Source organism: Lithobates pipiens, unplaced genomic scaffold (genome assembly GCF_037356315.1).
Source record: "Lithobates pipiens isolate NorthernLeopardFrog02 unplaced genomic scaffold, aLitPip1_a1.2 Scaffold_16, whole genome shotgun sequence".
NCBI classification, from domain to species: Eukaryota; Metazoa; Chordata; class Amphibia; order Anura; family Ranidae; genus Lithobates; species Lithobates pipiens.
Genome location: NW_027507748.1, coordinates 601,891,628 through 601,919,126, shown reverse-complemented (window position 1 = coordinate 601,919,126; position 27,499 = coordinate 601,891,628). Strand labels below are relative to the sequence as shown.

The following is a 27,499-nucleotide window of genomic DNA, read 5'->3' as shown; positions in this document are numbered from 1 at the left end:
TCTTCCAGGAGGCAATTGGATATTCCCTGGATCAATAATCTCTGGCGTTATATAAATATTGACATCAAGTTAGGAAAACAGCCAAACCTTTTTTAATCTACTGAGTTGACCAGAATTGGCTCTTGAGGGATCCTATTCACCATTTTCACATCTCTTACTACAAAGAAGCCTTTTCATATGTGGAAGTTAAATGTTTTTTCTTCCAGAAATATATAGTGTACCCTTGTCCTTTAGAATATTATGCTGCAAATAGGGTCAGTGGCGCTACCTAAAGTGTAGGCATATGTATTGAATCATACCTTAAACCAATTTTCCCACCAGGATTATCGTGCAATACCCCTATAGGTACTCTAACGAAAGAGGAAATAAAGAGAGGATTAATAAACTATATAGTAAGCTCCCCAAAAAAAGCTACTACTCAGTATCTCCTATTTAGGAATATGTATAGTAATTATATATAGATATAGATAAAGAGAGATATTAGTTCTCTGTAGTAGTATGACCTATTTTAGGGGAATTTAAACTATATCAAATGTATTATAGTAAACCTGTGCACACAAGCATATGTACGTGCTATAATCTATGCATGTGATAACTAAATATCCTAAAAAATTATGATAAATAGTAGAGTCCAATAGAAATAAGGTGGACTGATCGAATAATCAAAAGATCAATCAATCATCAACAAAAACAGGTGAAAAACATGCACCCCTAATCAAAGCATGCTATGCGTGACATAAAAATAATATACAATGTGACCAAACTAAACAATGTCCAATGTGCAACCGCACGTAGACATAAAAGATGAGGGTGTCAGGTCTGGCGTAGCCCTTCCTTCTCTGGGCTGACTGCTCAGCTGTCGGCTAATTGCCAGCTCTCATCTCTCTCCATAGTTACCAGCTGTTCCTGATCATGCTCATCTGACCTGCCTAATTAAAGCTGTCCAGTTCACTTCACCTCTGCCTTCGCCTTGGTCACATCACAAGAAACCATCTCCTGCGGTTCTGTTTAAGGCCGGGTTCACACCGCTGCGATGCGGGAACGCCGCGAATCCGCTGCGTTTTCCCGCATCGCATTACTCCCGCCGGCAGTTCACACTGCCCTATGCGGACGGCTGGGAGTGTCAATGATATGTTAATGACACCCCCAGATCCGTCCGCATATCGCAGTGCGATCTGCCGACTCGCACAGGAATCGGATCGCATGGTGTGAACCCCCATGCGATCCGATTCTGTTGCGGACCAAAAAAAGGGTCCCGTGCGAGTTTGCTGCGGGAGCGATGCGAATTCAGCCATACTATCTGTATGGCTGTACTCGCATCGCTACGGAGATCGGATGTGATTTGCGGTGCGAATCACATCCGGATCTCCCCCCGCAGCAGTGTGAACCCAGCCTAAAGACTGGTTTACTGACATCCCTTCTGGCTCCTTATCCTGCTTGCTGTTGCTCTACTTGGATCCCTGACTTCTGGCTTGGCTGATTACCCGATCTGGTTATTAAACTCCGGCCTGGCTGACTACTCGATCTAGTTACTGGACTCTGGCTATGCTTTGACTACACTTTTTCTGTTTGCATTTTTATTTAATAAACAAGTGTGATTTAATTGTACTTCTGTCTCGGTCTGATTCATGGTTTCTGACAGAGGGTAAAAATAAAAATAAAGATAATAATACTAATAATAATGTCCGTGACACCTAAAATATAGTGCAAAAAACAAAACAAAATTATAAAAGTATATAGTCTATATACATAAAGAATTGTCCATATAATTGTTTATAACTTAATATACAAAAAATCCAAAAAAGTTGTGATAAAGTGACTTTTGTGCTTGTAGGGTCTGAAGACATCAATGACGAAACGCGTACGACAGAGCCACGCACACTACGTTACTTCTGGGGGCTCGATCGAATGGAACGCACACCGCTCGTTCACAGATCAAGTCCCTTTACTGAACCGATCAACCCGGATGAGTGATGGTTTCAGATAGCTCTGAGTTTTTTATAATATATATCCTATCTATATTTTTGGATACATTGCCTACCAGCTAGTGGAGTGACTTGGTCGTTTATTTTTATTCTTATTTTTATTTTTATTTTTAATTCTTAACTAATTTTTTAATAAATGGAATTTTAGCTTTGCAATTACTACACGATGGGAGCCATCCTTTGTCTTTTAGGAGAAATAGATTTGGATACATCTGGCATAGCACAAAAGTCACTTTGTCACAGCTTTTTTGGATCCCGACCCGGGCCTGAGCTCCGTGACCGTGGCCGCGGGACCAGCAGACCTGATTGCTGCTGGTGTCCTGCGATTGGGTCACAGAGCTGAAGAACTTCCTAGTGTGGCCATCACCGATCGTCTGTTCCCTTTTATAGGGAAGGATGATCAGTGACGTCACATGCCAGGCCACGGCCCTCTACAATAAAAAAAAAAAAAACACATAATGTCATACAAAACCCCTACACTGCCCCCTAGTGGTTAACTCCTTCACTGCCAGTGTCATTTACACAGGAATCAGTGCATTTAAATAGCACTGATTGCTGTATAAATGACAATGGTCCCAAAAATGTGTCAAAAATGTCCGAAGTGTCCGCCATAATGTTGTAGTCACAATAAAAATTGCTGATCGCCGCCATTACTAGTAAAAAAAAAATATATTAATAAAAATGCTATAAAACTATCCCCTATTTTGTAAACTATAGCTAGCAAGCAAGTTATTGCAAGTTATAACTTTTGCGCAAACCAATCAATAATCGCTAATTGCAATTTTTTTTTACCAACAATATGTAGAAGAATAGGTATCGGCCTAAACTGAGGGAAAAAATGTTTTTTTTATATATTTTTTGGAGATATTTATTATAGTAAAAAAAATATTGCATTTTTTTCAAAATTGTCACTCTAGTTTTGTTTATAGCGCAAAAAATAAAAACCGCAGAGGTGATCAAATACCACCAAAAGAAAGTTCTAAAAAAAAGGACGCCAATTTTGTTTGGGAGCCACGTCGCATGACTGCACAATTGTCAGTTAAAGCGACGCAGTTGCAAATCGCATAAAGGGGCCTTGTCCTTTGGCTGCAAATTGGTCCGGGGCTTAAGTGGTTAAGTTATAAACAATTATATGGACAATTCTTTATGTATATAGACTATATACTTTTAGAATTTTGTTTTGTTTTTTTGCACTATATTAACCACTTGACAATTGGGCACTTAAACCCCCCTTGTGACCAGACCAATTTTCAGCTTTCGGTGCTCTCACACTTTGAATGACAATTACTCAGTCAGGTAACACTGTACCCAAATTAATTTTTTGTCCTTTTTTTCCACAGAGCTTTCTTTTGGTGGTATTTGATCACCTCTGGGTTTTTTATTTTTTGCACTATAAATGAAAAAAGACCGAAAATTTTGAAAAAAAAAACAAATTTTTCTTTGTTTCTTTGATAAAATTTTGCAAATTATTAATTTGTCTTCATAAATTCTGGCCACAATTTATACTGCTACATATCTTTGGTAAATATAACCCAAATTAGTGGATATTATTTGGTCTTTGTGAAAGTTAGAGAGTCCACAAGCTGTGGTGCAAATCATACAAAATTGATCACATCTGATGTACTGGTGGCCTATCATTTCTTGCGACCCGAACAAGCCAGGAAAGTACAGTCATTTTTTTCCCACAATTCTTTGCAAAACTAAGATTTTTTTTTCACAAAATTGTAATAGGTTATTTCTCTCACATGGAATGTGTATACCACAAATGACGCCCCAAAATAAATTCTGCTACTCCTCCTGAGTATTACGATACCACATGTGTGGGACTTTTCCACAGCTTAGCCACTCAGAGAGGCCCAACATGCAGGGAGTGCCATCAGGTGTTCTAGGAGCATAAATTACACATCTAACTTGTTGACTACCTATTACACTTTTGAAGGCCCTGGAGCACCAGGACAGAGACACTGACGTGGCACTGATGACAGATGGCACTGATGGCCAATGACACTGATGTGACACTGATGACAGATGCCACTAATACATGACACGTGACACTGATGACAGATGGCACTAATATGTGGCACTGATGACAGATGGCACTTATACATGGCACTGATGACAAGTGGCACTAATACATGGCACTGACATGTGACACTTATACGTGGCATTGATGGCACGTGACACTGATAACAGATGGCACATGAAAATGACAGGTGGCACTGATACGTGGCACTGATGACAGATGCCACTAATATGTGGCACTGATGACAGATGGCACTATGTGGCAATGATGACAGGTGGCACTTATACGTGGCACTGGGGACAGATGGCACTGACAGTTGGCACTGGGGCAAATGGCACTGGGGACAGGTGGCAGTGACATTGTGGGCACTTTATTTATTTTACCTAACGGCCGCTGCAGCCATTCATCTCTCCCTCCTCACATGCTGTCTGTGTGAGGAGGGAAAGCCGGCGATGAGAGATGATCTCATATGGTTACATATGAGATCAGCTCTCATTGGGCACGCCGATCGCGCTGTAAACAGCCGCTGTGATTGGCCGTTTAGAGCTATCTGTGACTGGCTGTGTCCAGGGGACACGGCCAGCACAGAACTTCCCCGATGCGCGCTCGTGGGAGCGCGCAACGTGGAAGTAAACAGGAGGACGTCCAGGGACGGCCTCCCGGCAATTGGCATCCGCGCTGCACCTGTCTTTCAGTTATAGCGCTGACGCCTAGTGGTTAAGGTGTCACGGACATTATTATTATCTCTATTTTTACCCTCATCTTTTATGTCTATGTGCGGTTGCACAGTGGACATTGTTTCGTTTGGTCACATTGTATATTATTTATATGTCACGCGTAGCATGCTTTGATTAGGGGTGCGTGTTTTTCACCTGTTTTTGTTGATGATTGATCTTTTGATTATTCGATCAGTCCACCTTATTTCTATTGGAATCTACTATTTATTATTTTTTAGGATATTTAGTTATCACATGCACTAACAGATTATAGCACATACATATGCTTGTGTGCACAGGTTTAATAGAATACATTTGATATCATTTAAATTCCCCTAAAATAGGTCATACTACTACAGAGAACTAATATCTCTCTCTATCTATCTATATCTATCTATATCTATATCTATATATATATATATATGAGTAGGGTGTTGCACGATAATCCTGGTGGGAAAATTTGTTTAAGGTATGATTTAATACATATGCCTACACTTTAGGTAGCGCCACTGACCCCATTTGCAACATAATATTCCATATTTTAGAGTCCTCTAGGGGGCTTAATTTTAGGGGAGGCAGAAACCGTGACCGTGATTGTTGACCTAAGCATGGCTTTGTGTATTATTAAAAGACCCTTGTCCAATGTAATGGCCTTAAAGCAGTCTTTCTCGTCAAGGCGCCCCAACAGGTCATGTTTTCAGGCTTCCATTATTTTGCACAGGTGATTGGAACAGTTTCACTGCCTTAGAAATTACCACAGCCATTTCATCTGAGGGATATCCTGAAAACATGACCTCTTGGGGCACCTTGAGGACTGGAGTTGAGAAACACAGCCTTAAAGTGGAAGTAAACCCATCAATTTAAACAGTTGAAAAAAAAAGGCATGCCGGGAATGCTAACTGCACATTAGCTGTGCTCTCAGCCAAACTATCAAACCATCCAATGGCTTGTGTCATAACGAATCACATGTGCAACACCATAGCAGTTGAAGATTAAACAGAGGCAAAGATGGCAGCTTCTTTGGCTGAAAACGATAGGGGAGTTTACTTCCACTTTAAAGTGAATAATTCTTTGATTCCCTGCAGATTTTGCCCATTTACAAAGAAACGAGTCTACAATTTGTTATCATAGGTGTATTTCAAAATGATAGAGGCAGAATATCAACCAACAATCCAGAAAACACATGATACCAATGTTATAAATTGAATTGCAGTTCAGTGAGTAAAACAAGTATTTGATCCCCAAACAAAACATGGCTTAGTACTTGATGGAGAAACCATTGTTGGCAAGCACAGAGGTGAGACATTTCTTGTAGTTGGTTACCAGGTTTGCACACATCACAGAAGGGACTTTGGTCCACTCTTCTTTACAGATCTTTTTTAAATCCTTAAGGTTTCTTGGTTGTTGCTTTGCAACTTGAAGTTTGAGCCCCCTCCATAAATTTTCTATAAGATTAGGGTGTGCAGACTGGCTAGGCCCTCCATGACCTTAATGTGCTTATTCTTGAGCCATTCCTTTGTTGATGTGGCGGTATGTTTTAGGTCATTGTTATGCTGGAAGACCCATTCACGACCCATCTTCAGTGTTCTGGCTGAGCAAAAAAGGTTCCCATCCAAGATTTTACAATACATGGCCCCCATCCTATGGCTCCTCAATTTGGCAAAGTTGGCTTGACTGTAGGGATTGTGTTTTTAGGGTCATAATCAGCATTTTTCTTCATCCAAACAGCACAAGAATGTACATGTACAGGCCTGTCTAAAGTTTGCCAATGGAAACCTAAAATGATTCAGAGAAGGACTGGGAGAAAATACTGTGGTCAGATGAGACCAAAATTTAGCTCTTTGGCACCGTGTTTGGAGAAAGACAAATTGCTGACTGTGACCATAAGAACACCCTCCCTACAGTCAAGCACAGAGGTGGAAACATTATGCTTTAGGTCTGTTTCTCGGATAAAGGTACAGGCTGATTTTTCCGCATTGAGGAGCCAATGGACTGTGCCTTGTATTGTAAAATCTTGGATGAGAACCTTCTTACCTCACCCAGAACACTGAAGATAGGTCGTTGATGGATCTTCCAGCATGACAATGACCCAAAACATACTACCAAGGCAACAAAGAAGTGGCTTAAAAGGAAGCACCTTAAGGTCATGAAGTGACATAGCCAGTCTCCAGACCTTAATCCTAAAGAAAAGATATGGTGGGAGCAGAAACTTCGATTTGCCAAGCAAAAGCAAAGAAACTTTAATGATTTTGAGGAGATCTGTAAAGAAGAGTGGACCAAAATCCCTCCTGACATGTGAGCAATCCTGGTAACCAACTGCAAGAAACATCTTACCTCCTTGCCAACAAGGGTTTCTCCACCAAATACTAAGTCATGTTTTGCTTGGGGATCAAATATATTATTTGCTCACTAAACTGCAATTCAATTTATAAAATTTTTGCTTGGTATTCTGTCTCTATCTTTTCAAATACACCTACGATAAAAATTATAGACCCTTTATTTCTTTGAAAGTGTGAAAACGTACAAAATCTTCAGGGGATCAAATAATTATTTTCCCCACTGTATACCATATTGACCATTTGGACCACTTATGTATGTATATACGTTGACCATATCCCCCCTCAAAACACCTTTTCTCAAGAAAGAACATAGTTGTGTGAAAGTATTTTTCCCCTTCCTGTTTTTTTTTTTTTTTTTTCATATTTCTCACACTTAAATGATTCAGATCAAACACATTTTATTATTAAGGAAAGATAACCTGAGTAAATCCAAGACGCAGTTTATAAATTATTATTTCATTTATTAAGGGAAAAAAGCTGTTCAAACCTGCCTGGCCCTATGTGAAAAAACAATTGCCCCTCCCATGCTGAACCAAGAATGAACTGTGATTAACCACAATTTTTTTGGAAAACTGTCTCTTAAGGAGCGCTTGCAGAAGCCTCCTGTACATTTCCCTCCGAGGTTTGCAGTCCCACCCGTGCCTCCCTCACCTTCCATGCCTCCTGGTACCGAGTCAGTCACTAAAGATGAACCCATGCACTTGGGCTTCTGTCTTTCTGTGGATGAGGGAACCTTTAGGAGGAGGGAGAGATTGTGCCTTTATTGTGGTCAGGCAGGTAACTTTTTGAAGTCTTGTCCTACCCGTCCAGGGAATGCCCGAACCTTGAGGTCCTGTCACAGACAGACCTTAGGTGGTGTGGTTTCATCCCCAGTTATCCAGAAGGATAATCTCCTGGTTTTCAGTCACCCTTTCTTTGGCCGAGTCGCCCTGAGTTACAGGCTCAAATCGACTCTGGGATGCTGTCTTTGTATTGAAGCACTCGATTCCACTTGTCATTGAGGCTCTTGACAGGAGACCTCTACAGCCTTCCCATGTGACTCAATGAGACGGCTCCATTGTCCATGGCCATAGGGGCTCTTCACCATGAGATAATCCAATTCCAAGTTATTTCCTCACCTAAGTTTCCGCTGGTTATTGGTTATCCTTGGTTACAGAGGCACAACCCCTCTTTTGGTTGGCTCCATGCTGAGGTGCTCTCCTGGTCGCCACAATGCAGTGAGACATGCTCCCAGAAGGACCTGTGCACCTCTTCACTCTCCTCCCTGCTGGAGGAGTACCGCAATTTTATTGATGTCTTTGACAAAAGTCAAGCTGGTAGTTTGCCTCCACACCAGCCGTATTATTGCGCAATTGACATTCAACATGGTGCCATACTCCCTTGTGGCCTGTTTACCCTTTGTCGTTCTTGGAGGATAACACCATGGAGGAGTATGTTGTAGACGCACTCTCGAGGTTTCATCCACAAAGCCTCGTCTCCTGCTGGTGCTGGTTTCTTCTTCATGAAGAGGAAGAGTGGTAAACTGAGACCTTTTATTGATTATAGGTGTCTCAATCGTTACACAATTAAGAATGCCTATCCAATTCCATTGATCACGGAGTTATTTGACCACCTCAAGGGAGCAACGGTTTTCCCAAAGCTTGATTTTTGAGGTGCATACAATCTTGTGAGGATTAAGGATGGCGACAAGTGGAAAACTACGTTTAATACCAGAACAGGCCATCATAATGCCTTTTGCCATGTCTAACACGCAGTTTTCCAGGAATTTATTAACGATGTCCACCGAGATTTGTTGATGTTATGTGTGGTGGTTTACCTCGATGTTTCTAAGTCCCCGGAGAGCTACCACACAGATGTCTGTCATGTGCTTCAGAAACTAAGAGAGAACAATCTCTACTGCAAATTGGAGAAGCACGAGTTCCATCGTGAACAGGTTAAATTCCTGGATTATGTATTTTCCACTGCTGGTTTTTCGATGGAACAGAGAAACTTTCGGCAGTCCTACAGTGGCCCTGACCCGTGGGTTTACATCCTCTGTAGCGCTTCCTGGGCTTTGCCAACTATTATCAGAAGTTTATTCGTAACTTCTCATCTCTGGTCAAGCCCCTGACTGATGTGACCAGAAAAGATGATAACCCACAGGGTTGGTCTATGGAGTCCGTTAAGGCCTTTCAGAGTCTAAAGACTGCCTTTGTTTCTGCTCCTGTGTTGGCACATCCTGATCTTACATTACCTTTTATCATTGAGGTTGATGCTTCTGAGACTGGGTTGGCACCCTTCTGTCTCAATGTCCTACCTCTGAGAGTGCTATGCATCCTTGTGGCTACTTTTCCAAGAAATTGTCACCTGTGGAGTGTAATTACGAGATTGGTGACAGAGAGCTGTTGGCGATCATTTTAGCCCTGAAAGAATGGAGACATCTCCTTGAAGGTACCACTGAACCCGGTTTTCATTCTTACTGACCATAAGAATCTCCCATTCTTCTCTGAGACTAAACGCCTCTCTCCCAGAAGGGTGTCATGGGCTTGTCAAGTTTCAATTACATTGTCTTATTCTTCCCCATTACTAAGAATCTAAGGCTGAGGCCTGGTCACAACAATTTTCCTCCACTTCCAAGTTGGAGTCGGTTCCAGTTCCTAGGATTCCACCTGATCATATTCTGGCTACGGTTCACACCAGTCTCACTTTTCCTTTGGGTTTGCTGCTCAGGTCCATGTTCCTCCTGAGAAACCTAGTGACCGCTGCTTTGTCCCCTGTCTTCGCAGGATTAACCCAGTGACTTACGCATTAGACCTTCCTTCTAATATGCGTATTTTCTATTTCAAATATTTTATTGATTTATATGTGAATTACAATGTACAATTAGATTTTGTACGCCGTGCAATGATGTCGGTGGATATATTTCAACATTTTAACTTATGTTCACTAACAGGTTTCAAATGTAACAAACAATAAACGATCCACTCCACTGGTGTGGCACCACAAGTGGGAGCTTTAGTGCCACAGGAGTGGAGAGGTCCTTTTAATGATGGAAATTTTCTAGTAGAAACTTACTAGGTCATATAACGTATAACTGTGGAAAAGGTTATTGGTATTGCTCGGTCAAGAAAGAGAGAGTTGTGGTTTGGTAAGATTAGGTGGCAGTGGCAGTCTTGTTCCAAACGGTCCATGGTTGCCAGTTTATGTGGGTTTTTGCAGCCTGTTCATTGCTGGTGGCTATTATGGTCTCGTAGCTGAAACGAAGGGCCACTAACTAGATGACTTGAGATATGGTTGGGGGGTTGTTAGACTTCCATTGTCTAGTTATGTTGAGTCTGGCTGCCAGGAGGATATGGGTTATGTGTCTGAGGGAGTAGGGGATGTTGTCTATGGTTAGGTTTAGGATTGCAAGTGCTGGCGATGGGGGGATAGTGATTTTCGTTATTTTTGATATAACCTTAAAGGTGTCTTCCCAGTATTTCTGTATGTTTAAGCATGTCCAAAATATATGGAACATGTCACCTGTGGCAGATTTACATCTCCAGCATGTGTTGGGGATTAAAGGATGCTAATTTTGTTGGGGTGATGTACCAGTGTAAAGATATTTTTTGCATGAGCTCCCAAAGGGCTGAGCATTTGGTGGCATTGTAGACGGTTTTGAGTGTGTGTTGCCATTGTGTGTCGGTAAAGGTGCATGCAAGATCAATATCCCACTTGTGGTGTGGGTTTAGCTGGAAAAGGTGCATTTTTGGTGTAGGTTGTAGTAGAAGTAGGAAATGTCATTGATTTTGGTGGCAGGGTTGGTGAGATAATCCCAGGTCTTAGGATGTATGTCGTAGAGGGGGAGGGGTATCTCCCGCATTCGATGGTGTATGCGTAAAAAGGTAGTGTGATTTTTTTCCAGGCATGGCCTGAGGCTTTCATTGTTGGGGGTACAGACGTTGGGATTGGGGTGCCAAGGGGAGTGCTTAGTAGCCAGGTTTTTAGGTTAGGCCGGGTAAGCGAGAATTTCACTTTCCACAATGTAGTCGGGAGGGGGTGGAACCAGGTGGGTAGTTGAGCTAGGATAGCTGCTAGGTGGTAGTCCTCCAAGTCGATGGATCCTGTGCCTCCTGCCAATTTGTGTTTAATAAATTTTAGATGGGCACATCTGGGTCTTTTACCGTTCCATAGATATTTGTTAAATATCGTTTGAAGGGATCTGAAGAATGTGGTAAATATTGGAATGGGAAGGGTTCGGAAGAAATATGAAACTGAGCTAAACCAGTTGAGCAATTTTTGTACTTCTGCCAGGGAGGAAGTCGGGTTTGTGAGGATGAGGATAACAACATCAGCGAATAAGCTGATTTTATGGGATGAAGTGCCAATATGAAGTCCTGAGATGTTGGGATGGGAGCGGATATGTTCTGCAAGGGGCTCCATGAGCAGGTTGAAAATGAGGAGGGATAAAGGGCAGCCTGGTCATGTGCCGTTGGTGATGGAGAATGGGCAAGAGAGCATGCCTTCTGTGTATACTTGGGCTTCGGGGGTTGGAATATAGTGCCACAATGGCGTTTAGGATGGTGCCCTGGAACCCACATTTTTGGAGGACTATTTTGAGGTAGGACCAGTGGACTCTGTCGAACGCCGTCTCTGCATCCAGAAATAGGAGCAGAGAAGGCGTTGCTGTTGATTCTGCATGGTGAATGAGGTTGATCATCCCTCTGGTGGCATCTGATGCCTGTCTGCGTTTTGGGAATCCTGTCTGGTCTTGATGGATAAGAGTGGGCATAACCTCAAGCAGTCTTGCTGCTATTGTTTTAGCGTATATTTTGAGATCAAGGTTGAGTAAGCAATTGGGATAAAATTTTTGGTGACATTCGACCTTTTTCCTGGCTTCGGTATCTTTATAACCAGTGCTTTTAAGTATTCTTTCGTAATATTAGAAGAGGAGGCAGCGCAGTTAAAAGGTTCAGTGAGATGTGGGGTTAGGTGTGAGGAGAATTGTTTGTAATATTCTCCGGTTAGTCAGCACCCGGTGCTTTACCACTAGGTTGTGAGTCAATGGATATCTTAATCTCTTGTTCTCTAAAGGGGGTGTTTAGGGCGGCTAGTTGTTTCTCAGTCATCTTTGGCAGGTTAAGATTGTGGAGGAAGTTGTCAATGTCTGCCTGTGTGGGTTGTAGGGTTTGGGGGTCTTGTTTTAGCTTGTATAGGTCACCATAATAGGCGCTAAACGCATCGGCTATGTCTTGTGGGTTACTTAGGGGGAATTTTGTGTGGGGGTGGAGGAGTTGGGTGATTTTAGTTTAGGCCCGTCTGCCTTTAAGGCGTTGGGCAAGTTTTTTTCCCACTTTATTAGAGGTAGAATAGGTAGTTGCTTTTAATTTCCATTGGAGGAATTCATATGAGTGGAGATGTAGGGTTTTAAATTCTTGTCTTGGGGATAGCAGTTGGTTTGTCTGCGGGTCTCTAGGGTTAGTTTTGTGTTTTGTTTCTAGGGCCGCTATATGAGCTGTCAGTTCGTCTAAGCGCTGCATCCTCTGTTTTTTATGCTACGGGCTTACTTTAATCAGCATTCCTCTCATGTAAGCTTTATGTGTGCTCCACACCACAGCATGGTCAGACACAGAGCTCTTGTTTAGTGAGAAAAAGTCAGTAATGTGATTGGCTATCTCTGGTGAGTATTTAGTATGTTGGATAATGTAATTGTTTGCTCACCAATGAAAGGTGTTGCGTTGTAGATTTGAATCTTATTATTGAGATTGGAGCGTGGTCCGACCATGTCGTGGTGTGGATTTCAGATTTAGAGATTTTTTGCGGGTACATTTATCGGTTAGAAACAAGTCTATTCGTGAATACGAGCTGTGGAAGAAAAAAAGTGACGTTTTTTTTAGAGGTGAGTCTTGTCTCTTTGCGGCTGATGTGGAGTCCATGATCAAGTCTGGGACTAGGTCGAAGTCTCTGCAGATTATTGGATGGCCTTTCTGAATGGGTCTGGCGGTGCGTAGCACTCTGCGTAGATATTTCATTTGGTGGGAATTCAGGACATAAACATTAATGATAGTGTAGGGTACCCGGTTGATGGTACAGACTAGGATTAAAAAGTGGCTTTCAGAGTCTGACACAATGTCTAGTAGTTGGAAGTCTACTGTTTCTTTGATTGCAATCATGACCCCTTTGGATTTAGTGGAGTGGGAAGCACGGAAGATGTGAGGGAATTGTCAGTTATCACAGAGGGAGGAGCTTGATGAGAGAAAATGGGTCTCTTGCACGCATAGTATATCACTGTGGAGAGCCATGGCGGTTTTCCATAGCGAGTGGCATTTAGCGGGGTGATTTAGCCCGTTAGCATTCAGTGAGAGGATATTGAGCGGCATCTTGTGGGTGTGAGGTCGATGAATGTTATGTACTGACACTTACAGTTAGTCACTGGAGTTCTGGTCTGTTGGTACTTGGGAGCGAGACTCAGTGGCAGACTTGTGGATGTCCATGGGTCTGAGAGTAGTGTGGACTAGGAAACTGCAAATAGAGCAATACGTTGGGTACAAAAACAGTGTGAACAAAGAAAAAAAGGACTATCAAGACGAAAACTTGTAGAACAAACTGTTAGTGAAGGGTTTGATGTAGCTGGAGAGACTGAAATAGCAAAAAGGTTCGTAGAGGGGGTGCAGAGCACCGTGTTAGCCTCTGGATGGGGGTAAAAAAAGTTATTGATACAGGAAGGTGAGATCAGGGGTAGTAGGTTGTCAGATCTCAGGGGAGTTTTGATGCCGTTTCTTTGGCCATTCTTGACAGATAGATGGGTGCCATTTAGGTGTAGTTGTGGTCCAGGTTTTTGCGGGGTGCTCCTCTTTCATGTGGAGTCGGTTTAGGGAGTTCTAGTAGTATTCCCCAGGCGTGGAGGAGCCTCAGGCTTTTATCAAGGTCTCCGAGAATGTGAGTTTGTCCATTTTTCATAATGAGGAGAGTGGCTTGGTGTCACCACTTATATTGTATTTTGTGGTTTTGGAGGCCCTTGGTAATTGGATTTGTCGTCTCAGTTGGAGGGTATATTTAGAGAGATCAGGGAGGAGTTGGATCCATATACAGGGGGCTGGCAAGGGCGATTTAGCTTTGATCCTCATCAGGAGTTTTTCTTTAATGTGGCAGAAATGGACCCTCATTAGGACGTCTCTGGGGACCGAGGCTGCCAGGTGGGATGGTTTAGCGATTCTGTGAATTCTGTCAATGATAACATCTCGTAGAGATACTTCGGGGATGATGATGTGCAACAATTCTTTTGCATAACATGGTAGGTCCGCAGGCAATATGGTCTCAGGAATGCCTTTCAGTTTGACATTGTTCCTGCGGGACCTGTCTTCTAAGTGGGCCAGCTTGGTGAGCATCCATGACTGTTCCTCTTTAATGTCATCATAGGAGTCAATGACTTGATTAACTGTGGAAGTGCAAACATGTTAGGCCTCTCTCAGTGATAGTCATGGGTGCCATCTTGGGAGTTTTTGTCCGCCAGCTTGTAGGCAAATTCCGTTAGTTTCTGAAGTTTGTGGTTGGTAAATCTTTTCCTGGACGTGTGCATCTTGATCTCCAGTGTCTCAGGAGCAAGGATGGCTGTGGATGGGGTTGTAGTGACGGCCTATGTCGCTGGATTGTTTCCCCTGGCTGACGCGCTGTGAGCTTAAGCATCCATCTCCTTCTCCAGTCGGCCACACCCCCCTAATATGCATATTTTGAATGTACTTCGTGTCTCCTTATTAAAACCTTTGGTCTGCAACCACTTTACCACCTCAGTGTCATGTCCCCACCCTGTACAGGTTGAGAACCATGAGGAGTATGAAGTACAGTCCATTGTTGACTCCCGTAGGTTCCGTGGGTGCATACAGTACCTGGTGCATTGGAAAGGGTAGGGTCCGGAGGAGCGCTCTTGGGTCTCATCCTCAGATGTACATGCCCCTGTCCTCCTCCATGATTTCCATCGACATTTTCCCCTAAAGCCTGGTGGTCCTCTGAGGGGGAGGGGTTGTTGAGGAGGGGGTAGCTTCTGGCTCCAGATCCTGCTTGCTGTTTTACTACGCTCATCTCTGGCTCCCTGACGTTTGACTGGTCTGACTATCCATTCCGGTTCCTGAACTCTGGCTATGTTTTGACAACGTTTGTTCTATTTACTTTTATTATTAAACAAGTGTGATTTAACTGTACTTCTGTCTCAGTCTGATTTCGTGCTTTCTGACATATACTCCAAGAGCATAACGACTCCTCATCCAGGAGGTCATAAAATAACCCAGATCATCTAAAGAACTGCAGACCTCACTTGCCCCAGGTAAAATCAGTGTTCATGATTCAACAATAAAAAAGACTGGGCAAAAATGGCATCCATGGTCAAGTTCCAGGGCCAAAGCCACTGCTGACCAAAAAGAGCACAAAGGCTGATCTCACATTTACTAAAAAAACATCTTGATTATCCCCAGGACTTTAAGGCAAATATTCTGTGGACTGACGAGACAAAAAATGTAACTTTTTGGAAGGTGTGCGTCCTGTTACATCTGGCATAAAACTAATACAGCATTTCATAACAAGAACATCATACCAATAGTCAGACATTGTGGTGGTAGCGTGATGGTCTGGGGCTGCTTTGCAGCTTGAGGGCCTGGACAACTTACCATAATTAATGGAATCATGAATTCTGAGCTACCAGATAATCTTAAAGGAGAATGTCTGGCCATCAGTTTGTGACCTCAAGGTCAAGTGCACTTGGGTTACCCAGCAGGATAATGATCCAAAACACAACAGCAAGTCCATCTCCAAATGGTACAAACAAAGCAAAATTTAGGTTTTGGAGTGGCCTAGTCAAAGCCCAGACTTAAATCCAATTGAGATGCTGTATCGTGACCTTACATAGGCTGTTCATGCTGGAAAACCCTCCAATGTGGCTGAATAAAAACAATTTTACAAAGAAGAGTGGGCCAAAATTGCTCCACAGCAATGTGAAAGACTCATTTGTAGTTAATCGCAAACGCTTGATTGCAGTTGTTGCTGCCAAGGGTGGCACGACCAGTTATTATTTTTAGGGGTCAATTACTTTTTCACATAAAGCTAGGCAGGTTTGGACAGCTTTTTTGCCTTAATAAATGAAACCATCTTTTAAAAACTGCATTTTGTATTTACTCGGGTTATCTTTGTGTAATAAAATGTGTTTGATAATATGAGCCATTTAAGTGTGACAAATAAGCAAAAAAAAATAAAAAATAAGAAAAGGGGCAAATACTTTTTCACACAGTTGTATATTCAGTTCAACTAATCCTCCATGCCTCTTATGAGTTTGGTTTCCCTTCTTTGCACTCTCCCCAGTACCCCTGGTTAGAGAAATCTCTGTTCGGATATCATTTGCATTTATTTGCTGGAGTACATTTCTGGTAGCTAAGATGCCATTGTGTCTACATACTGTATATTCAGCATCACACTTCTCTCCTTGTGATTAATCGCTCTGAAACTCTACATTTCTCTTGCCAGGAAATGTATTAATGCATAAACTTTAAAACATACAAAGCCATTACCTTTTGCAGAGGTTGGGAAGCCATTAACTCAGCTTCAGGTTCAATTTTATCAATCTGTGCGAATCCTTTATTCTTCAGATCATTCATTCGCTGTTGATATTTATTGCAAGCCTTCTCACTAGAAGTGAATAAGTTAAAACTACACTCTTTCTGTATAGAAAAAACAAAAACAAAACATAGAACACACAATAAGACTATAAAGTAAGCTTGTAGAACAAATAGCATGAGTCATCAATTCCTTTCTTTGCTGCTCAAATGTAACACTATGCAATATAGTACAATACTCCTTCATCACTTCTTACAAGTGTGTGTTTTAAGGAGGAGCTATAGTATTTTACATTTTTTTAAAGGAGCATTGCTTGAAAGAGAAGCTTGGGAATTAAAAAACAAAAAACACAAACATTCATACACAGCTGGGTAGATGCAGGATCAAACCATGCTGCATTTGTCCCCTGCCGGCTCTAAGACTGAGAATTGAGTGTTCAAACAGTGCTGATTGCTCAGTTCTTGGTCTTTAGTCTGCAGAGAGCTGGTGAATGACAGTCTGCTCCGCCCTTCCAGCACTAACTTGAGCGCTGGGCTGTGGAAGGGTGCCGGAAGCGGCTGTATCAGGCTCTCAGCAGCTCGCTGAGATTCTGAGACAGCTAACAGTCCAGGCATCTGGGTGGAACCCGACTGTAAAGTTAAGATTTTTACAGAGCCTGGCCGAGTGATGTCGGCTGAAAACAGGGCACTAGAAGGGCAGAACTAAGTGCACTCTGTTGAACCATAGGATAAAAAAAAAACTTTATTCATATTTCTCCTTTAAGAAAAAAATAGAATAGCCTCCCATGAAAGTGCATTAGCAGCTACCAGTTTCCCCCACAAGTTTCACATATACCTGTTGCTCCTTCCTTTTTTTCTAAAATAACAAATATGTTATACTTACCATTGTTGCACCATTGCACATAATGGCCCTGAACATCTTCTGGTGTGCTCCACTGGTGCTCTAGGCTCCTCGACTTCCTTGTGTGCCCCCAATAGGAAGATGATTGCTACAGAGGCGCACCTACGAGCTTGATCCCAAGCAGGATTGTGTGCATCTATTAACAGTGCGGCTCAGTCCCATCCTCAGGACTTGATTGACAGCAGCAGGAACCAATGATGGAGCATAAAGCAACAAAAGAGCCACTGCAGATGGGCACAGCATTGGATCGAGATAAGCAAGTATACAGGGGGGGTCGAGTGGGCCATACAAACACTAGGACATTTTCACAATAATGCAGGGAATGCGTGAAGGTAAAAAAAATGTCCAGACTTTAGAACCACTTTAATGCATTCTTATGGGGAAAAAAGAAAAAAAAAACATTAATTATTCCCTCCCTTTCCTAAACGCTTATCCTTACTCCTCTCATCAATCCAGTGCTGTCCTGGCTGCAGTTGCGCGTAAAAGGTAGGTATACCCTCTTTTTTATTTTAAACACAAAAAAAAAAACCCTGTTGGATAGCACCAAAATATTTTAAAAGGATTGATCCATTTGTATCGAACCAAGAGGTGACTAAGGGTGTCTTTAAGAATGCATCACCTAATATTCCCCAGTTTTCATCTTTATTATCTTGTAACTAGTTAAAATATACGACTGTGGTTGCGTTGATGGTAAAGCACCACTTGTTTTAGCGGCACTTTTCAGCCTCGAACGGGGCACTTTTAACTCCCGCTAGGGGCTGAAGAAGGGGTTAAAAGTGTCAGTGTTGCGGCACTTCCGAATCAGTTTTCAGGCGTTCCGGAAGCTCTGCCCATTCATTCCAATGAGCATGGACTTGTTTTCCCATCCTGCAAGCGCACTGCCACAGTGTGAAAGCACTCAGACTTTCACACTGGGATGGCATGGGAGGCAGTTTTCAGGCACTTTACAGGTGCTATTTTTAGCTCTAAAATGCCTGAAAACTACCTTCAGTGTGAAAGTAGCCTTATGGAAATAATGCCTGTACAGCAACAGAAGCAGCCATAGTTTCCGTCACACTTTCATCAAATCTCCCTTAAAATTATACTCTTAAGTGTCAGCTGAAATACAGTATCTCACAAAAGTGAGTACACCCCTCAATTTTTTGTATATATTTTATTATATCTTTTCATGTGACAACCGCAGGGTGCCCCCCTTCCCCAAAGCACCCATCCCCCCATGTTGAGGGCATGTGGCCTGGTACGGTTCAGGAGGGGCGCTCGCTCGTCCCCACCCCCTTTGCTGACCGGGCTGGGCTGCGTGCCTGGATACGGGTCTGGTATGGATTTTGGGGGTACTCAAGTCGTGTCCAAGCTGCCTCCAAAAGTCACACTGGAAGTCGTGTTGCCCCTGTGTGAACTGGCTCTAAGTGAAAATGTCCAAATTAGGCTCAATTAGCCATTTTCTCTCCCCGATGTTATGTGACTCATTAGTGTTACAAAGTCTCAGGTGTGAATGGGGAAGCAGGTGTGTTAAATTTAGTGTTATCACTCTCTCATACTGGTCACTGAACATTCAACATGGCACCTCATGGCAAACAACTCTCTGAGGATCGGAAAAAAAGAGTTGTTGCTTTTCATGAAGATGGCATAGGCCAGGCCTCAAGGGTTACTTGCCACCAGTTGCCCCACTCCTAAACATGCCCCACCCTACCCCTAAACACACCCTCATAAATTATCTCATTACAATGACACTTAAATGGTTTATGCAGAATTAAGTTTTGAAAATAAATATTAACAACTTTATCAATGCCCACCAATGCAACCTGCCTGTGCCTACCAATGCAAGCTGCCTGTGCCCACCAATGCAAGCTGCCTGCGCCCACCAATGCAAGCTGCCTGTGCCCACCAATGCAAGCTGCCTGTGCCCACCAATGCAAGCTGCCTGTGCCCACCAATGCAAGCTGCCTGTGCCCACCAATGCAAGCTGCCTGTGCCCACCATGCACCGTGAAGCCTGTGCCCACCATGCACCGTGTAGCCTGTGCCCACCATGCACCATGTAGCCTGTGCCCACCATGCACCATGTAGCCTGTGCCCACCATGCACCGTGTAGCCTGTGCCCACCATGCACCGTGTAGCCTGTGCCCACCATGCACCGTGCAGCCTGTGCCCACCATAAACCGTGCAGCCTGTGCCCACCATACACCGTGCAGCCTGTGCCCACCATACACCGTTGAGCCTGTGCCCACCATGCAGCCTGTGCCCACCGTGCAGCCTGTGCCCACCATCCAGTCTGTGTCCACCATGCATCATGCAGCCTGTGCCCACCATGTGTCGACCATCCACCATGCAGCCTGTACCCACCATCCAACCTGTGCCCACCATGCAGCCTACCTGTGCAGGGGAGGAGAGGAACAGGAGAGCCACCCGGATATTCAGGGGGTGGGGCTGTATCTGACAGCAAGCGGCGGGGAACACAGCAATTGAAATTAAAGCGGTTATCGCTGGATGTTGACTGATATATCGGCCAATATTTGCCGTTGTTTTTTTATTAATTGGCATCGGCCGATTGTGCTGATAAAAAAAGGCCGATTATAACTTCCGTGCGACTTGCAAATGACTTCTGTAATAAAAGTCAATGCAAGTTGCCTGAAGTCTTCAGTGGAGGGACTTCTCTTTTCTGGGCAGTCAAGAAAAGACCAAAGAGATAAAATGTTTATACTTATGAATGAACTGAGCTCTGTGTGTAGGAGGTCTCAGTTTAACCATTTAAAGACTAAATCTTTTCTGACACTTGTTGCTTACAAGTAAAAATTCTGTATTTTCTGCTAGAAAATCACTTGGAACCCCCAAAAATTATATATATTCTTTAGCAGAAACCCTAGGGAATAAAATAGTGGTTGTTTTACTAGCCTCCTGTCTAGCCTCGTTTATCCCCGATCTAATACACCCCGATCAGGTGGGCTTTATTCCCCTCCGCCAAGCCTCAGATGGCACCCGCAGGTTCATAGACATGATCCACTGGGCGGAGCACCGTCGAGTGCCTTCTCTGGTGGTTTCCCTTGACGCAGAGAAGGCATTCGATCGGGTCAACTGGCTCTACCTGGACCTTGTTCTACAAAAATTTGGCATTAATGGTTCCTTTAGACAAGCCATCCTCGGCCTATACTCCTCCCCAAGCGCAAAAAAGTTTTAACATCAGGACTTTTATCTTCCCCATTTCCCATTACCAATGAAACCCGTCAGGGCTGCCCCTTCTCCCCACTTATTTTTGCGTTGGTCATTGAACCACTAGCGCAAGCGATTAGAACACACCCGGGAATAGCCGGTCTACAGATAGGTCCCACTGCACACAAAATAGGGATATATGCCGACGACATCATTATTTGGCTCACTGACCCCCTGCGCTCCCTGCCCCCATTATGTGACCTTTTGCAGCAATTCAGCCTCGTCTCTCTGTACAAACTAAACCATTCTAAATCTGCCATGCTAGGAATATCTTTACCCCCGCAACTCAAATCCAATATCTCCTCTATATCCCCGTTTTCCTGGGCTCCCAACTCCTCTCTGACCTACTTGGGCATCCAACTGACCTCCCCTGCCGCTCTAATACTGCGTACTAACTTGGCTGGGCTCACCCAGAAACTACAGACTTTAACCACTTCGCTTTTACAGGTACAGGCCTCCTGGGCAGGCAAAATAGCTCTTACTAAAATGTTCTTATTACCACATATACTATATATGTTCAGAACTCTACCGATACCAATGCTCCAATCTGACATAGCTGGTTTACAACGACTGCTTAACAACTTTATATGGTCAGGCCGCAAACCACGAAAGCCTCTTTGCTTTACACACCAACGAGACTTGCCGGCTTGGGAGTGCCTAACCTCAAACTGTATTATAAAGCAACACTGCTCGACCAAACCAGGAAACTCTGGGATATGTCCTCACTACAGCCCTGGACCCTCATCGAAGCAATGGACTTTGCACAAGCGCCCTCACATCTCCTGGCAGCCATATGGATGGGCTATCACCCCAATCAATCCTCTCTACCCACCTTGAACGCCACTCTGACTAATTGGAAATCCTTGCTACAAAACGCAGAGGGAATACATCCTCATGCTCTCCGCCAATTACCTCTTGCAGCGTTCACCTTCCTCTCCCCAGATCTACCTGTGCAAAGATGGATAACGCATGGCATCCGGAACATAGGAGACCTATTTCAGGACACTCAGCTCCTCTCCTTTCACCAACTCACCAACAGATTCTCTCTCCCCCACAAGGACTTCTACATTTACCTGAGAATACACCACATCCTTGCCTCGATTTCAACTTCCACCTGCAACTCCACTAAAAGCATCATTCAGCTTTTTTCCTTGTCCAACAACAAGATCCGCGGCATCTCCTTCCTTTATGCCCTTCTGGTCGGACACTCTCAACCCGAAAAACCTCCGTCTATTACCCGCTGGGAGACCGATTTGAACATTCATCTTCCACCAGCAGACTGGTATCGAGCAATCCACTTAACAGCTAAGTACTCAAGGAATGTATCTCATCGGGAGACTGTACTTAAAATTCTATACAATTGGTATTATACACCTGCAAAACTTGCCCGCATCTTCCCCACTCACTCCAGCAAATGTTGGAGACACTGTAATATGGAAGGACATACACTTCATATTTGGTGGGGATGTCCCTTCATAAAACCTTTATGGACGGACATCACTAATTTCATCCATGGCATAACTGGTCTGTCTCGTGTCATCACCCCGCAGATGGCCTTATTTGGTCTTGACATCTCACTATGGCCTCTGCATTTCTGCCCTATTGTCACACAAATTCTCATAGCAGCTCGGCTAGCTATATCCCGCCAATGGAAGCAACCCAATGTTCCCAATATCGGCAATGTCATTGACATCTTAAATGAACACCTGCTGATGGAACACCTTTTTGCAAAATCGCATATGTCCCTGGGAAAATTCCACTGCCACTGGAAGCCCTGGCTCTCTGATCCTAGAGCTAAATCCTGCACCTGATTGTATTGTAATCTTTACCCCCCGGTGATAACCCTTATGTTGGGGTATACTGACTGATCCACACTCTTCTAGAATAACCTGAATCCTCTGCGATGTGATTGACACGACGATAGACAACACTGCTTACTAACTAAATACTAACCTTGATTCCCTACTGGCAACCACCCTTCTTACTTATCTCTACTCCTTTCCGCTTCCTCCTGCCCTTCCCTTCCCCCTTCAGTTCCCTTGCTGCATGAAGGCACTGGAGTATACCATTGATTTTCTGCACTTACTTGAATATTATGCCCCTTGTCACTGTGGTTTATTGACATTTGTATCTTACTTATGATATGTCTGTAATCCCTTCTATTTTTTCTTATTTCTTCCCATGTCCTACTTTGTATTCCACTTGTTATTTTCAATAAAGCTCTTTGAAAACGAAAAAAAAAAAAATGTTGTGGCCATATTTTATGTCACACAGTATTTGCGCAGAGGTCTTTCAAACGCAATTTTTTTGGGAAAAATACACTGATTTTAAAAAAAAAAATACGAAAACAGTAAGGTTTTCCCTTTTTTTTCCATCCAAAAGTTTTGATTACCCATTTTTGTGTATTTAATATATTTTTTTTGTTTTGTTTTTAATCTAAATTATACATACAAGTGAACTGATTGGAGGTTTGTTTTGTTTAAACAATGTTTAACCACTTAAGGACCAGGCCTCTTTTTCAGACTTGGTGTTTACATGTTTAAAACAGTTTTTTTTGCTAGAAAATTACTTAGAACCCCCAAACATTTTATATTGTTTTTTTTCTAACACCCTAGAGAATAAAATGGCGGTCATTGAAATACTTTTTTTCACACCGTATTTGCGCAGAGGTCTTACAAGCGCACTTTTTTTGGAAAAAAATCACTTTTTTGAATAAAAAAATAAGACAACAGTAAAATTAGCCCAAATTTTTTTTATCTTGTGAAAGATAATGGTACGCCGAGTAAATTGATATCCAACATGTCACGCTTCAAAATTGCACCCGCTCGTGGAATGGCGTCAAACTTTTAGCCTCAAAAATCTACATAAGCGATATTTAAAAAATTCTACAGGTTGCATTTTTTGCATTACAGAGGAGGTCTAGGGCTAGAATTATTGCTCTCGCTCTACCGATCACGGCGATACCTCACATGTGTGGTTTGACCACCGTTTTCATATGCGGGCGCCACTCACGTATGCGTTTGCTTCTGTGCGCAAGCTCGTCGTGACGGGGTGTTTTTTAAATTATTTTTTTTTTTTCTTATTTATTTTAATTGATTTTATTTATTTTTACACTGTTTAAAAAAAAAAAAAAAATGGATCACTTTTATTCCTATTACAAGGAATGTAAACATCCCTTGTAATAGAAAAAAGCATGACAGGTCCTCTTAAATATGAGATCTGGGGTCAAAAAGTCCTCAGATCTCATATTTGGGCTAAAATGCAAAAAAAAAAAAAAAAAAAAAATCTGACATTTTTAAAAAATATACCTTTAAGAGGTATGGGCGGAAGTGACGTTTTGACGTCGCTTCCGCCCTCTTATGGTATAGAGACGAGTGGGGGCCATCTTAGCCTCACTTGTCTCTATACCCAGCAGATGAAAGGACCCGATCGCCTCCGCCGCTACCGACGGCTCCGGTAAGCGGCGGAAGGTGCGAGAGGGTGGCGGGGGGGTGGCACCTCTCCCGCCGCCGATAGCGGTGATCTCGTGGCGAATCCGCCGCGGAGACCACCGTTATCGTACAGCCGACCGCCGCCTGAAGAGATGGATATCTCGGTTGTGGCAGCAGCTGCTGCCGTTACCGAGATATCCCTCTTCAAAAATAGGACGTACATCGTTGTGCGGCGGTCGGCAAGTGGTTAAATGTAAGACATTTTTTGTATCACTTATTAAGGCTGCTTTCACACTGGAGCAGGCAGGCATTGCTGGTAAAATGCTGCTAGTTTTAGCGGCAATTTACCGTCATTTTAGCGGCGCTATTCGGCTGCTAGTGGGGCAATTATAACCCAGATAGCGGCCGAGGAAGGGTTAAATGTGCCCGTGAAGCACCACTGCCAAATAGCATTGCAGGCGCTTGGGCAGTGGTGCTCATTCATTTCAAGTGGAGGAGGAGCGGTATACACCGCCCCAAAGATGCTGCTTGCAGGAGTTTTTTTAACGTTCTGCCAGCGAATCGCTTCAGTGCGAAAGCACTCATGCTTTCACACAGACTGCAGGGGTGCTGTTTTGCAGGCACTTTACAGGCACTATTTTTAGCCCAAAAGCGCCTGAAAAACGCCCCCGTGTGAAAGGTGCCTGCTAGATTTTATGAGATGAAGGGAAAAAAAAAAGGGAGAAAAAAGAAAAAATCGGCCTGACATATCGGCCAAAAAAAAACAAAAAAAAAACGGCATTATATCGGCCATCGGCCGCCACCATTTCTAAATATCGGTGTCGGCCAGAGAAAAACCCATATCGGTCGACCTCTAGTTGTCGCTGTGCTCCCTGCACTCTGAACTTCCGGACGTCTCTCTCTCTCTTCCCCTCTGTGATCGCTGGGAGAAGGACTCCCATTCCACCCAGGCGGTGCTCCCCCCCACCCCCCCCCCACTCCAGGCAGCCCTTCCTCGCCAGCACACAAAATGCGAGCAGGCAATGCAATTTTTGAGGGCTGGCCTAGGCTATAAGAAGACCCTGAAACTGAACTGCAGCACCTTGGCCAAGACCATACAGCGGTTAAACTGGCCAGGTTCCACTCAGAAAAGGCCTTGCCATGATCGACAAAAGAAGTTGAGTGCATGTGCTCAGCGTCATATCCAGAGGTTGTCTTTGGGAAATAGACATATGAATCCTGCCAGCATTGCTGCAGAGGTTGAATGGGCGGGGGTCAGCCTGTCAGTGCTCAGACCATACTTCGCACACTGCATTAAATTGGTCTGCATGGCTGTCATCCCAGAAGGAAGCCTCTTCTAAAGATGATGCACAAGAAAGTTTGCAAACAGTTTGCTGAAGACAAGCAGACTAAGGACATACATAGTTACATAGTAGGTGAGGGTGAAAAAAGACACAAGTCCATCAAGTCCAACCTATGTGTGTGATTATATGTCAGTATTATATTGTATATCCCTGTATGTCACTGTCGTTTGGGAGCTTATCTAATAGTTTCTTGAAATTATCAATGCCACCCGCTGAGATCACCGCCTGTGGAAGGGAATTCTACATGCTTGCCGCTCTTAGAGTAAAGAACCCTCTACGTAGTTTAAACCTCTTTTCTTCTCATTTTAATGAGTGGCCATGAGTCTTGTTAAACTCCCTTCTGTGAAAAAGTTTTATCCCTATTGTGGGGTCTCCAGTATGATATTTGTAAATTGAAATCATATCCCTTCTCAAGCATCTCTTCTCTAGAGAGAATAAGTTCAGTGTTCGCAACCTTTCCTCATAACTAATATCCTCCAGACCCTTTATTAGCTTTGTTGCCCTTCTTTGTACTCGCTCCATTTCCAGTACATCCTTCCTGAGGACTGGTGCCCAGAACTGAACAGCATACGTGAGGTGTGGCCGGACCAGAGTATAGTAGAGCGGGAGAATTATCATTTTATCTCTGGAGTTGATCCCCTTTTTAATGCATGCCAATATTTTGTTTACTTTGTTAGCAGCAGCATGGCATTGCATGCCATTGCTGAGCCCATCATCTACTAGTATCCCCCAGGTCCTTTTCCCCAGAAGTTCTCCCCCCTCCCCCCCGTGTATAGATTGCATTCATATTTTTGCCACCCAAATGCATTATTTTACATTTTTCTATATTGAACCTCATTTACCATGTAGTTGCCCACCCCATTAATTTGTTCAGATCTTTTTGCAAGGTTTACACGTTCTATGGAGAGGTTATTGCCCTGCATTGTTTATGAACAAATGAAATATGGTTGTTCCCAGCACAGAACCCTGGATTACTGGAACCATATCCTGTGGTCAGATGAGACCAAGATAAACTTATTTGGTTCAGATGGTGTCAAGCGTGTGTGGCAGCAACCAGATGAGGAGCACAAAAACCAAGTATGTCTTGCCTACAGTCAAGCATGGTGGTGGAAGGTGGTGGAAGCTGCATAAGTGCTTCCGGCACTGGCGAGCTACAGTTAATTGAGGAAACCATGAATGCCAACATGTACTGTGACATACTGAAGGTATGCAGGGCAGTATTCCAACATAATAACGACCCCAAACACACCTCCAAGGCAACCACTGCCTTGCTAAAGAATCTGAGGATAAATATGATGAATTGGCCAAGCATGTCTCCAGACCTAAACCCTATTGAGCATCTATGGGACATCCTCAAATGGAAGGTGGAGGAGCGCAGGGTTTCCAACATCCATCAGCTCCACAATGTCGTCATGGAGGAGTGGAAGAGGAATCTGGTGGTAACCTGTGAAGTTCTGGTGTACTCCATGCCCAGGAGGGTTAAGGCAGTGCTGGCAAAGAATGGCACCCACACAAAATATTGACACTTTGGGTTGAATTTGGGCATTTTCACTTAAGGGTGTACTCGCTTTTGTTGTGAGCGATTTAGAGATTAATGGCTGTGTGTTGAGTTATTTTGAAGGGACAGCAAATTTACACTGTGTTGTTGACTGTTGCCACATAAAAAGATATAACATATTTACAAAAATTTGAGGGGTGTATTCACTTTTGTGAGATACTGCATATAAAAAGACCGGTCTGGCTCCAAAAACAACCAGCTTGGGGCAACTTCATACCAGAATTCACAACTATTGACACAACCATTGGCATTACATTTTTCCACCAACTGTTCAGTGGGAGAAAATGCAAGAGTTTTGCACAAATTTCAGGGGGAATATGATGTTCTTCAATTACAACACACAACCAAACACAAACTGGCACATTAAAAAACACTTTTTCTAAACCCAGAATTGGAGAATCTCCTGTTAGAGAAGGATAACACCAAATTATTCTCCATGT

The 27,499-nt window shown here is 43.3% G+C and overlaps 1 protein-coding gene across 8 annotated transcripts in view; it reads right to left on the bottom strand.

The window, feature by feature from the left end:
* The window catches only part of PARP4 (poly(ADP-ribose) polymerase family member 4), a 716,724-nt gene that overhangs the window by 577,123 nt on the left and 112,102 nt on the right, over window positions 1-27,499 (bottom strand). For all 8 annotated transcript variants that reach the window (XM_077483981.1, XM_077483982.1, XM_077483983.1 and 5 more), the window contains exon 7: window positions 16,576-16,725. In XM_077483981.1, the coding sequence (XP_077340107.1) occupies window positions 16,576-16,725 (150 nt within the window). The remainder of the gene's footprint in view (window positions 1-16,575; window positions 16,726-27,499) is intronic.